Below are 13,933 nucleotides of genomic sequence, written 5' to 3'. Positions count from 1 at the left end.
GGAGGCACAATTGAAAGCAGGGCCTATACTTTACGGGTACGCCTCGAATCATCCCCCGGGACCCATTACGCCGTCGCTTTGTTCGTTTTACGTTGGAACGATTTTTAGAAAATTGTAAGCGCTCTACGAACCCATTGCGAGCGTTTTTACATCTTATTTTATGTACGAATTAACGTTTTGTTTTGTAAATCAATATATTTCAAGAGCGGAGATTTTTTGTGGTTACTTAATATTCGTATTTCAAATACTCGCCGCAATTAGCAGTTACTAATATGTTTTAATTTCGACTGCAAGATTTAATTTGACATCACATGGCATTGCTAAACAAGAAATAAGAACAGTAATTAAATTATTATTCAAAAAGTGCTACTTTAATTATGAAACAACGCTTAATTTATAACGACCTACTTATTTAGACAAAGCTCCTGCCTAAATGTGGGGTAAGTAGGACATTCCCCGGGTGCGTACCCGTACGTGTCGGGGCGTAATGCGCCCTCGTTCGGAACTTCGAGGGATCGTATTTATGAGTCTAAAGCTTCCAATCAATTTGAATAAATAGAATCTTTAGTACTTAGACCTGGTAAATTATATCGGCAGTGGAAACCTACAGTTAATGAAATACAGTTTATGTCAAATAATAATAATTATGTAATTAAATAAATTTTGTAAATTTAAGCAGTCTAATGTCGATACCAGGCCTGTATGACGCGCATCCTCTTGGCCTTTTTCTGGAGCTGTAGCATGGCGTATAGCAGCGCCTCTGCCGAGGGCGGACAACCCGGCACGTATATGTCCACCTAGTCATAATTCAATACGTATTAGTTTAAAACATAATCTAATCGAGTCTCCGTGAATTTTGAGAATCAGTATTTTTAATCTACAAAGCCTTACAGGTACAATGCGGTCAGCCCCTCGCACTGTCGAGTACGTATAGTGGTAGTAACCACCGCCATTGGCGCAGCTGCCCATGGACACGACCCATTTGGGCTCCGGCATCATGTCGTACGTCTTTCGAAACACGGGCGCCATCTTGTTGGTGACCGTGCCCGCAACGATGATGACGTCAGTCTGCCGCGGCGTGCCCCGAAACACCATACCAAAACGGTCCATGTCGTACCTGGACAGAGAAACTTATAAGCTACGAATTCTGACTACAGACGCTACGGCTCCTACGAATTATAACTTCGTAGTCGTAGCAAATGAGATTCATATTTCGTAGTGACTTTTGTAGTCACCTAAATTGTTAGAATATTTATGTTAGAAAACAGTTTGTCTGATCTATTTTGACTTTTTAAACTGTGGTAATATTTTATAAAACAAAACACAGCAGCTTTTGAATGTTCTGATTGCGCGTAGTGATAAAACTCGTTGTCAGGCACAGGTGATTCTGCGGTCAGTGTTATATAAAAACCGATCGGAACGCGTCTTGCGGTTTACACAACACGTGTTGGTTACAATAAATAAAATATAATCTAGAAATAACAAAGCAATAAGATTTTATTTTTATTTTGTATCTTTACAGGTAAACGTTCACATTTATTACAAAAAGGCTAATTGTTAATAATAAAAGGTAAATAACGCATAATGTAAAGCATATGCTTTCGGTGAAGGAAAACATCGTGATGCAACCTGCACATATCTGAGAAGGAATTCAATGATATGTGTGAAGTCAACCAACCCGCACTGGGCCAGCGTGGTTGACTATGGCCTAGTCACCCTTAACTTAGGGTAGGCTCCGAGCCCCTCGGTGGGGACGTATAGTGAGCTGATGATGAACGCATAAAGTAATCTAGGGTTAGGTTTTTGGAATCCTTTTTCTCGTTAGCCTTTACAAGTTTAACCCGAATTCTCTAGACTTGCGTATTACATATTCGGGCTACGGATTTTGATTTTTTGTCAAAAAGTATTAGGGTTTATTGAAATATGACAATCTTCGCATCATTTACTACCACAAGATACATCCCGGCATTACATGGGCGGTTTTTATTTACCTGGACGCTGCATAGTGCATCATCTCGAGCGCGCAGCAGGCGAGACCGAAGGTGAGCGGCCACATGGAGCGGCTGCGGCCCCAGTTAAGGATGTCGTCCATCCGAGCTACCACCCACTCCGCCTTTGACTGCAACACCACATACATATGATGAGTTTCCAATGACGAATTATTAAAATATAAAATAGATTTTACAACTTTTTTTTCATTTTCCTCTAAAGAGAAGAAGAAATATTTTATATTACATTTATACAATCGTATAAAAGCTTGTGGCATATTTCTGATCGGATCAGAGCTGTCCAATAACTCGTGTCGCTGATCTCACGAGATCTTAGATCCCCCAACGTTGCGGCTTACGACGACTTTACAAACATGTCTCAACGGATTGACTTGTTTGTTAAAAAATCAAGACATTTCTGAACCGGGAAATAAGAAAGAAATTCTATTTATTTATATCCTAAAAGTTTATTTAATTATTCGAACTTCCGCACGCAAAGGCTTTTAATGATTACTTAAAGATCGCTTTAGTGTCGATTCCACACTTGTGTGGGTTGTAAATGTGCAGAGTGTAAAGTTAGCAAATTGGTATTATATTATTGTATACTAGGGCTTCATAAATTCACTAATGAGTCTTTTAAATCACAAACACTAATAGTGTAAAGACCGGGAACTTATCCAGGCTCAGACTAGACGACACCGATTGTGAACAGATACAGAAACCAATGCAGTGCCCACTAGCTTCTATTTCATTACAATATTACCGTATATGTTCGCACTAATCCTTCCATGTTCCTTTGGAATTGAAATTAACCATCAGGTGACCTAAAGTTCTGATATCCTGGTACTTTATATTTTAATCTAAAGAAACTAAGCACTAAATATGTTTTCTCTCCATAATTATGTAAATGTTACAGCATCTCATAATTATTATGTTTCTGGTATTATCTCTAAAAAAAGTTAACAAAGGTTTTAAATTTAAACAGCTCTTTAAAAAATGTTTTCCTCATTAAAATTTATTTAACATAAAACGTTACTGGTTGGAATAATAAAAGCTACCAAAGACCATTGAGAATCAAAAAATGTGAGTGTTTCTTTTTAAACATTTCCACATTTTGAATTTTTATCTGTGCAAAATATTTGTACAGCTTAAAGTGGATAGTGCGCTTTGTTTGCGAACGATAATAAAAATCAGCGCTATGGCAATTTTTTTTTTATCTATTGAATAAACGACATTGTTTAATTTTGTTAATTGCATAATAGAAAAGTTATTTAACCGACTTTATTTATTTATTTGTACACAATAAATGACTACATAAATAAAAAATGCAAGGAGGAAAACGATGTACAGGTTGAGTTTATATTCCTGTTAGAATTTTTGTGTGACAATAATTCTACAATTTAATTAAAACTAGCTGTGCCCGCGGCTTCGTCTATGTGAAATTCTGTCTTTGGCTACTTATTTTACTAACACTTTAGAACATAACGGCAAAACATTCACATAAACGTCACATACTTTCTCATACTTTCATCCCCTATTCCCTCTTGTTATTTTGCACCCTTGAGGGTAACATTTTTAAAAACATTGAATCTCATATTTCTTTATATCAAATTAACAGCCTAAAAATAAGTTTCGGTCTTCTTTCTATAATATAAAAATGACGATACTTTCATACAAATTTGCAACCCCCTTTTGAACCAATTTCAACCACTTTTTCGCGTTTAGAAGTAGCCTATGTCCTTTTCCAGGCTCTAGACTACCTGTGTACCTACCAAATTTCATTTAAATCTATTCAGTAGTTTTTGCGTGAAAGAAGAATAAACAGAGTTACTTTTTATTATATTAGTGAGGATTGACTTTGTTTAAGTACTGTGTATTGGTAGAATGAAGTCTGTTACCTGTCCCGGAAAATGGAATGGAGAATATGGTCTCTTTTCTCCGACTTTATAAGTTTTACCACCATGAATAGGTACTGGAGGTATCTTCACTGCAGTCTTTGGAGCACATGACTTTCCACCACTTTTGTATCTTACACTGAAGTCTTTTTCTTGATGTACATTTTGTCCGGTAATTTTATTCCTATCGACCGCTCCGTAGCCATTAGGAACAGAAAGGGACTTGAAAATATTGGAATGATTTCGAGCGCTGTTGAAAATTGTTTGAGTTTTAGTTTTAATTCGTTTCGAAATTTTATTATGGAACTCGGAGAAACGAGATTTTGTTCGATGTTCACAGATAATTAAATTGAATGTACGGAATTTCTAAACTTGTTGGAAATTCCTCGTAGTTCTATAAAGAAACTATTACAAATATGAACACTACTAGTTTTTGTCCGCAGTATCGTCTGCGCAAAATAAAAAAAAAATCTTAGTGACTTATTCCAGAATGTAATCTCTTATCGAAATTTCATCCTGATTCGTTTAGCCGTTATGTATTAATGTAATACCAAACATCCATCCATCCATCCAAACTTGCGCATTGATATTTTAGTCCTAAGAGATTGCCACTTCATTATTTTATGTTATTAACCTCACCGAGATTGTCTTAAATATAGCTTATAAAACATACCTGTATAATGTGGGTTTAAATATATCTCTTAAAATATTCATGGCACTTTTACCGAATATTTTTAACATTTTATTTTATCAATTGATATTTTTAACCAAATAACCTCCCTTCATATAATTACAAGTGACAAGTTGTCATTATGTCAATTTGTCTGATGACGTTCGAGACATTTGACGTATCTTTCCAAATTCGAAAAAGGTTTCTTGTCCTACAGTTGAAAAAGTTTTCATAACGTATGACTTTTTTCACGTAATAAAAAAACATTTCTTTTTTATCATTAAATATATCTAACATAATTCTATTTGCCGCTACCATTTAAATGTAAAACGTTTAACTGAAGTTTCTCCCGGCCCTTGTCCTAGTTTGCTGTTTTGAGGACATTTAACAAGTTCCGGAATTTAATTTGCAACATTCTTCCACTTCTGTATAAATTAATACAGTTGTTTTTTATCTATGTCTTACACTATTATTAATTAGTGAAGCTGCAAACAAACCGATTAACTCTAAAATATAAAATAGAAATACACTGCATCGAATAATATTCGTATTTTTATTCGTAAATTCATAGAAAGTGAGTACTAATAATATTAAAACTTTTCCTCTTTAGATGAGATTCTCGCTGTGGGATTTCTTTAATTCGATTTCTTGCAGAATATATTTAAAGTCGGCTCGAGTTTTACGAAGATTTCACAAGAATCCCCAGAGATATACTCTGGTATCAATAAATGGTGCTTAGAAATCTGGGATTTATTTTCATATATTGTGCACAAAATGTAGCAAAAGCAAGCTTTATTCAAAGAGGTTCGTACATGTGCACACATGCTTTCGTCGCTAAAGCCAGTCGCTCGGAAACTTTTTGCCGAAATCATTGAAAAAAGGTTACCGTGAAGTTCAAGAAGATCTATGCATTAACTAACCGATTAGACCACTCGCGACGACGACTCAACGGTATACGGAGCTTGGGATATTGGATACTCGCGACGCAAAGATAAAGTATTAATCTCGAAGATTTAAGTTGACTTATATTTCGTACACCTAAATCTTTCAAAGGGCATACTCTTTCAAAAGTACTTAGGGCGTCAGCTTGTTATAAAATTTGTATCGAAAAACAATATTTTCGCTTAGCTACTTTTCGTTAAGCCCCTAACGAAATCCTAAACGTAAAACTTTCACATTTTTTGCTTCGAGACATGGTAAAATTTGTAAGTAATGGCTAAAGTGACCATCTCTTACCTGATCTTAAAAAAAATAGTCTTCAAAAATATTGAGGCAAAATGAACGTTTAAAAAAAAATAATTTAATGAAATAAAATGGAACAACTTTAAATTAGATAAGTATATTATTGTTTAATTCTATAAGTGTAACAGGTGTTATTATATTAAAAATTTCTGTCAGAGCTCACTCTTGGCTTATCAACTTTAAAAATAAAAATCTCATTAGAATATTTGTCCGCGACGAACATGTTTTGTACACCCTAACTCGAAGCTTTACTATTCCGAAGGCTTCTCCGCAAGCATTCATTATTCGCGACAGACGAGCAAGTTGCCGGGTTTTTTACGCTGAAACTTGTTTTATTAAATCCCCCTTGAGCATCTTCCTGCTAACGTAAGCCTTCGGGAGAGCCTCCCTCTCCCCAGGATACGTTTCAGGTCATAAAATTCAGACCGAGACTTTATTACTGACAAAATTTACTGAAAATTTTAAATGGAGTCTTTAGGCCGATTCAATATTATGAAATTCTTTCTTTTTAATCATAAACTTTAGTTTGTTCTTGTGTTACTGGTGGAGAAAAAGGAAAAAATATCGTTTTCATTTCGGATCGGGAGTTTACTATTTAGCTATTACCTAGGTATAAGGTAAAGGACATAAGTAAAGTGTTAAATAGACCACTAGAAATGTCTTTGCAAATGACACTAGTTGCTATCTATTCCCTCGGGTAAACAGTTCGGATGATCATTAAAATATACCTCAACTTGTAGACTGTCTTTTATTAGTCGTAGACAGTTCTAGTTATTGGTTTTTGACTTGAAAGTATTTTACGTTTTCAAGAAATAAACTTAATTTTAAATCTGTTATCCATCGTTCCCAATGTCGAAACACTTGTATAAAACGTTTAATGCCTCTCATTTAAAAAAAATATTACTTTGTTACAATACTAGTATTACGGCGGTGATTTTGATTATTTTTGTTTTTTAATTAAAAAGATCCAAGTACCTTACATTTGTCGAACAAAGACCATTAATCTTTATAAGCCAGAGCCGTAAGCGATTTCGATCGTTGGACGAATTAATGCCAATTAAGCGATACCTCTAATTGCTTTAACAGAAAAATGGTCTGGAATTACTTACAAAATTGGAATCTCGAAAATCTCGAAACACGTTAAATTCTTACTTTAGGTTTTAAATTTCCAAACTCTTTTATATAAAAGTAAAGTTTTAGATATAAATATACAGATTTTAAATTATATTTTAAACAACATAATTTACCTCAGTCTTTTGATATAAATATTATATGTAGATGTTTGTTGGTTTGTATATGAATGTAATTAATGTTCAAATAGGTGTGTTATATTGATTAATATGTCAAAGCTATCCAATATCTGACTAGAAATAGTCAATTTTCCAGCGCAACGAGCCATGTCAACTATCATATTGATATGTCAAGAGACCGACTATTCGTATGTCGCCGTAAACATGGTTTTGTCCGAAAACATTCATGTGTTTTATACCACATTTGTAACAATCTTACTTCTTACTCTTATTAGTGTTATAAATGCAAATGTTTAGATAGACGGATGGAAGTTTGCAGATATGTCAAACAAAACGAAACGGCTCAATGGATGTCGCTGAAATATGGCATAGGTATAGACCAGTCTGGAATAAAACATAGGCTACTAATTTTTATTTTCATTCTACGCTGACGGAGTGGCTGGTGACAGCTAGTATAAGTATATATCAATATAAACCGTGTTGATGTCCACGAATATTATGGCAGGCCGAAATATTATCAGCTTATATTTTATTCAGCGTACTAAATCCCCTGAGGATTTTAATCCAGTGCCGAATAAATGAGTGACGTTATTACATTCCCATCAATAACATGTCGCCGCGTGTAGACGTGAGGCGGATTTTAATCTGGTCATATAGATTGGATATTAAATATTCTGAAATATTTAACATCCAATCTAATATTTTTATAATATTTATTAGGGGTAAATGTAACACTGTGATTTTTTTACGCTTTTGTCAAATATCTCGTATCACGTACACGTATGTTCTTAATAGTTTACGAGTAATACATACATAATATTATATAAAGATTTTTATTTGTTCATACTTCATTACTTGATTCTTAGGGTTCTCTTGTCATAGGGTTCGTTGTACTTTGGCATGGTGAGATCAGAAAAACATAAGCAGATCTGTGACAAAAAAAGGTTCGATAGTAATGTATTTGGTTTGCAGGCTATGCACATTGCGTGTGACGCGGCTGCGAGTCTGCGGCGCGTTGGGCGAAGCGGGCGGAGGCGCGGCGGGCGGCGCAGGGGCAGGCGCAGTCACGCTGGCGGCGCGAATGCACAGCAGCAAGCGCACGCTCCGCTCCAACGACATTGCTGTGCCGCCGCTCGACGTCGAGCTAGACCTCTGCTTCTCATTGCAGTATCCGCACTTCGTCAAGCGCGATGGCAACAGGTAGGCGTACCATAGAGTAGACACACGCAAACACAAGCAATAAATGTCATAGAGTAGGAACACAGACTCGACACATACAAACTTTAAATCTTTATTCAAGTAAACAGTAAACGCTCGTATCTTCCTGTCTATAGTCTGGTCTCCTATCTACGACTAGACTAATTTTGTATATAGTGAAGTATCGTTTAATTTGTATATTTCTCCGGTATCACGGAAGTGTACAGACAGACGTCAGTGGTACGCTTTAAAAATGTTACATATAAATAAATCAAACATTTCTAATTAAATTAACGTAAGGTTCATAGGTTACATCCCAAGTGCTGAATATCCAAGCAAACTTTTGTGAAAACATAGCATGATAATTTCCCGGGCAACCGTGACACTATACAGACGGACACGCTCATAAACCAGCAGTAAACCTCTACAAATAGAAAATAGCGCTTTGGTACAGCACTGAAAGCTGACCATAAGCTGCCCGCTATTACGATTGATTACGTGGACGTCCGCCACAGCCACAGTACATAAAAGTAACACCCCGTATATAAATCTGTTTAAATGTTGTACATTAATTGACATCTATTTGTTAATAATAAAGCTATTTTAATATCAATCAGTAAAATTAGTACTATTATCATTCTCAGATTGCAAATAATGCTTCAAAGGCGCAAGAAATACAAAAATCGCACAATACTCGGCTACAAGACTTTGGCTGAAGGCGTCATTAGGATGGATCAGGTATGCTTTAACACTTAAAGTTTCCACTGCAGAAATATACGTACAATATCATAAAATCATGTCTCCAAACAGTCTCCGTAGAAGCCTTACACCGATAATAGTATGTTTTAAACGAGGATATTGGTATCAAAAACCCACGATAATTGAAGCAAATCCAACCGTACTACGTAACGATTACCTTCACATTGATGTCGTGTGAATCATTTTATCAACACCCATCGCTCAACAGTTCTACTCCATTAAAGTTATGAACGACAATTTACTCGCGACGATAGTTAAATCCTACGAATTAGGTTCTGTTACAACTCACCTTTATTTAAGAGAAAGGTTTCTTAGGCTAAGCTACTATACAATTTACGGATTTAGGAAATTAATGATAGTTGAACTAACATTAAATCGGAGTAAATCCATTGCGTGTTTTGTTATAAAGCTTTATATCCCCCAGGTGCTACAAAGATCAATGGATATGGAACTGGAGCTGACTGGCGTAGGAGGCAAGGTGGGTGCTGCGGCCGGACAGCCGGTTGCTCGTCTTACCATCACCGGTCTCGCCTCCACGCCTGTCGACCATGACACTAAGAACAACAACACGCTGCTCATCACCGGTCAGTTGTAACCTTTTGCCTTATAATATCCTAGTACTTTTGATACCAATGTCTTTCAACCATCGTGCTGTATTGAAAAAAAACAAACCCATAGTTTCATAAACTTTGTTCACAATCTTATAATACTCTAAATGTGAATGTATGGATGAATATATGTTTGTTTGAAGTTATCTCCAGAACGGCTCCGTGAATTACGCTGAAATTTGGCATAGATTTTGAACATAGTCAGGAAGAACACATATATCGGACGGAATCGCCGGCGACAGCTAGTGTATTGTTTTTAATGGCATTTAATTATTTATATTATACTTATCATGGCTAAATATATCTTTAGGTATGAAATTAGTTTGTTATGTCATAAAAATTGTATAAAGCGAAAATAATAATTATTATTTAACCTTGTAGATATTTTAGCGCAGTTTTAACTGCGTCTCATTAAAATGCATATCTGCTTTCAAAAGGATGTACGCGCGTTTGACGCTCTAATTTTAAAAGCGACGGTTGCAAAATGTATACAACTTATGATACTCATCCGTGTAGCTCGGAACACGTACGGCTTAAATACTTAGTATTTACGTATTTACTTATTGTCGTAGCTACTAAGAAATTAAATCGAAATTTAATAAAAAAATTAAAAGGCAATATTTCAAAATAAATCGTTAACCTAGCTATCGTCGTCACCGCCCGCGCGGTATTAAAAAAAATCTTTAAGTCTATGACCGTTCTTCTAGACTATGTTCTATATTTGAAGATATCACCTGACATCCATCCATCTTTTAAAAACATTCGCATTTGTAATATTCGTAGATTTAACACTTTAACTGCCAACGAGTTTATTTCAATAGAAAAAGGTAGCGGTATGAAAAGTGTTAGAATTGCTTCAATATTATATAATTAAAAACATATTTTACTTGACAATTTAAATTGATTACAGAGAGGGGTTATTCTGATGAAGAGGAGGAGGGTGAATTCAGTTCTGTTGAGGAGGCGGACGAGATGACATACGGCGCACCAGCCAGGCGTCGCCCTCATCGACAGATTGAATTCAATAAGGCTGATATGTCATATACTAAGGTTTGTCAACATATACACAGGTTTTAAAACTCATCACATAATTAACGAGATATCAAACATATAGTATAGCTAGATTTTTATATGCAAAAGTCTCATTCTCATAAATTGACTAGTAATTTAATCTCTTGTAGTGTCATTTTAATTAATTTATTAATATATAGGTTGTTTATATATGTATATCTTCTATATATATAAAAGAAAGTCGTGTTAGTTACACTATTTATAAGTCAAGAACGGCTTTACCGATATGCCTGAAAATTGTTGAGGAGGTAGCTTAGAGCCAGGAGACGGACATCGGACTATTTATTCATTTTTTTCTTCGAATTTTATTTAACTTACTAATATTATAAATGCGAATGTTTAGATGGATGTGATGTGGATGGATGTATGGGTACATAATTGAGTTTTTTATATATCCACGCAGACGGAGTCGTGGGCGACAGCTAGTAGTACCTATATGTTATGAACGAGGTGGCACGAGGCTGCTATGTATGACAAAGTTTTAATAAGGCTTCCTCGCGAATGGTTTCGAGTTCTCAAACTATGTTAATTAAAAATATACGCAAGAATAAATTTATATTTGACACGACATTTAAAATTAAAGATAGATTTTTTAAATGCACCAAATAATATCTACTTGGCTTCATATCGGAGGTTGTCAAGTTTTAAATATGTTTTTTTCTTAGATTTAAAAAGCGTTTGTTTTTACACTTGTAGATTTTAGCTATGTTAGTAGCATTAAAAGTTATAAGAATTAATTTTTTAAAGTAATTCATTAGCTAGTTAGGCTATATTGAATGAGCTGACCTATAAATAGACAAAATATTTATATACTTATTTATAATTAAATTATTTATATGATAGACTATGCTAATACAGAGTAACATAGTCTGCTTGTGCTTCAGCTTACAACATAGCATTGCTTTGCCCAGCTCTCTCGGTCACGTGACATGAGCTACGCGGAGCGCGAGCGAAAGAGACACAGCTATGCGCGCTCCAAGTTGCACGACAGAGACAGCGACAGCGAGCTGGAGAGCGCGGCCGCTAAGCGCAAGGGCAGCCGCGGGAAGCTCACGGTGAGCTCCCGCCATACGACATTGTACTGTGCGCCCTTTGTCGTAGAGATAGTTTTTGTTTATCGTACTTTATGTCGGAAAGCTCATGGTGAGCGCACGTTATACAAAATTTTACTTTATAGTGTTGGTCGTAGAGTTGGTTTTCGTTTAATGTCTTTAGGGAAGCGCACGGTCAGTTCCTGCTTCACGACATTGTACTTTGTACAGTTGGATGTAGAGTTGATTTTGGGTTGGAATTTCTAATATCTGATAGTGAGATCCTGCCACACAATATTGTACTTTATCTCTAGTAGTTGTAGAGTTGGTTATTGTTCCTTTGTTGGTGTTAGTGTATTAGTTCTTTGGGTCAATACTCTATTCCGTAGATTTATATTACTAAAATATTGTTTCCTATATATTATTGCATGCAACTCTAATTTCTTGTATGAAACACTATGAATATATTTACTAGTACTTTTAAATAATTAATATTTACGTATCGTTTTAATTATCATCTTTCATACTGCATGATACTAACAATTTTATGTATATATACAATTTTTTTTTTAAATGAGTACCAAATTTCTGGTATGTTTATAACATGTTTGTTGTTGGTTTACACTTTTCTTTGAAACATGTACAAGCAAATCTTTCCTCTATATGTCAACTTTCTTATCTATTTTAAGCTATGATAAGAATCTCATTTGCTTTATGACAGTCAACAACAGTAAGACTGTGAAGGTTGTGCAGTGACGTCACGTTAAGCATACACTGTGATAGGTGTTCGGTAGCTTATCTCTGCTTTCTATGGGATTAGATGAGCTGCTAACGAGACCTAATTCCGCACTCTTCAGTTTAATATGGAGGTAACACTATAGTTCTACTTTAGTGCTCATAATTAGGTGCGTGATTTACCGTGAGTTTCTGAGACTAAAATCTCTGTATGAATCATATCGTCATCTCTGTCATTATTTTTGATAAAACAGAGATATCAATATGTTTTCAGCGGGGATTTTGGACTGAGAAACACGGGCACAGTGCGGAATTTAAAGTTTTATTACCATGGAGGTAGATGATAGTTTAAGGGTTGTAAGGTGTGTGTGGGTGTCAGGATTCTATAGTGTATATGTTTGTTGTACAGCAACGCAACTTGAAGCAGAAGTTCGCAGCGCTGCTGCGTCGGTTCCGCGTACCTGAAGAGCTGGGGGAGCGCGGCGCGGCGCGAGACACGCATCACGCGCAGAGAGACATCGATGAACTCTTCCAGGTAAGTTGAGAGTGCAGCACTCATAGACATTAAATATCTACTAAGTATACTGCCTTAGTTTAGTATTAGAAGCATTATCTTTACGACTTACGAATAAAATAAGAGATATTTATTGTTTTTTTTTTGTTATATTCATGATGTTATACGTTAACGCATGTGCTTGTCTGTATCTTTTCAGGAGCTGGAGTCTCTTTCGTGTGGTGAAGGTGAAGACTCCGGTCCTGACCAGATGGACACGATCAGTATCGGATCCACCCCGAAGCCCTCGCTGCGGCCCTTCTTCAGCAGCTCCCGGTCTTTGGCCAACCAGGACCATCACAGGCACTCTAATGGTAACACAATACGACATAAACGTATAATACATGTTATTAGATTACTAGTAATTTGATCCGGATTCGCTAGGAGATATGAATAATTCAAAAATATATAGCCTGACATTCGCAAATAAAAGAGCTTCTTATTGGCAAAAGAATTTTTAAATTCGGTTTAGTAGTTTTCGAGTTTAAAGTAAACAAAAAAACTATTGGAAACGGAAGATTCTTTACAGTTGGACATTATTAGCTGATTTTCTAAACCACAAATTGGAAATTAGTTTAGTTAAATTTTTATCTTAATGATCTATTTCAAAATAATAAATTCTCGAGTCATTTTGCTTACGTTATAAGGGATGATGTTTTAAGTATAACAAGGTAAGTTTAGTTAACGCATTAACATATGCACATAAAGTTTGACGCATAGCTATAGAAAATAAATGTTTAAATATATGAACGTGTAATAAATTGCCTGAGCATACACTGAAAACAGTGCATTGTATTGCTTTCATTATAATTTGCATAGTTAACAAAAACATTAAGCATTGTACAAACTGGATAGTATTTAACAGTTTATGTAATCGATAATTTTTTTTGTTTTCGTTATGTAACGCTGTGTGTATAGTATAGTTTAAATGAAC

General features: G+C 35.4%; 2 protein-coding genes across 4 annotated transcripts in view; one reads left to right on the top strand and one right to left on the bottom strand.

Moving 5' to 3' along the window:
- The window catches only part of KrT95D (phosphofurin acidic cluster sorting protein KrT95D), a 64,687-nt gene that overhangs the window by 44,407 nt on the left and 6,347 nt on the right, over nucleotides 1–13,933 (top strand). For 2 of the 3 annotated variants that reach the window (XM_013315508.1, XM_013315507.1), the window contains exons 2-8: nucleotides 8,018–8,245; nucleotides 8,887–8,980; nucleotides 9,426–9,585; nucleotides 10,520–10,659; nucleotides 11,592–11,735; nucleotides 12,856–12,981; nucleotides 13,160–13,313. In XM_013315508.1, the coding sequence (XP_013170962.1) occupies nucleotides 8,018–8,245; nucleotides 8,887–8,980; nucleotides 9,426–9,585; nucleotides 10,520–10,659; nucleotides 11,592–11,735; nucleotides 12,856–12,981; nucleotides 13,160–13,313 (1,046 nt within the window). The remainder of the gene's footprint in view (nucleotides 1–8,017; nucleotides 8,246–8,886; nucleotides 8,981–9,425; nucleotides 9,586–10,519; nucleotides 10,660–11,591; nucleotides 11,736–12,855; nucleotides 12,982–13,159; nucleotides 13,314–13,933) is intronic. The other variant, XM_013315509.1, reaches the window with a different exon arrangement.
- On the bottom strand, nucleotides 9–4,684 carry LOC106120227 (NADH-quinone oxidoreductase subunit B 2). Its single transcript, XM_013315510.1, has 5 exons — nucleotides 4,557–4,684; nucleotides 3,887–4,133; nucleotides 1,992–2,119; nucleotides 892–1,117; nucleotides 9–797 (listed from the first exon to the last, which is right to left on the bottom strand). Exons 1-5 carry the CDS (start codon nucleotides 4,622–4,624, stop codon nucleotides 681–683), a joined length of 786 nt encoding a protein of 261 aa, XP_013170964.1. The 5' UTR covers nucleotides 4,625–4,684; the 3' UTR covers nucleotides 9–680.

The sequence above is a fragment of the Papilio xuthus genome, unplaced genomic scaffold, assembly GCF_000836235.2.
Source record: "Papilio xuthus unplaced genomic scaffold, Pxut_1.1 DF826961.1, whole genome shotgun sequence".
Taxonomy (NCBI): domain Eukaryota; kingdom Metazoa; phylum Arthropoda; class Insecta; order Lepidoptera; family Papilionidae; genus Papilio; species Papilio xuthus.
Note: the sequence above shows the minus strand (reverse complement) of the source record. Positions and strands in the feature narration are given on the sequence as shown.

Excerpts from the sequence above, each read along its gene's own strand:
- LOC106120227 (XM_013315510.1), bottom strand. The coding sequence starts at position 4,624 with ATGTTAAAAATATTCGGTAAAAGTGCCATGAATATTTTAAGAGATATA. Across the intron at positions 2,120-3,886 it reads CATTCCATTTTCCGGGACAG|TCAAAGGCGGAGTGGGTGGT; the intron begins GTAACAGACTTC and ends GTGGTGTTGCAG. Across the intron at positions 798-891 it reads GGGCTGACCGCATTGTACCT|GTGGACATATACGTGCCGGG; the intron begins GTAAGGCTTTGT and ends AATTATGACTAG.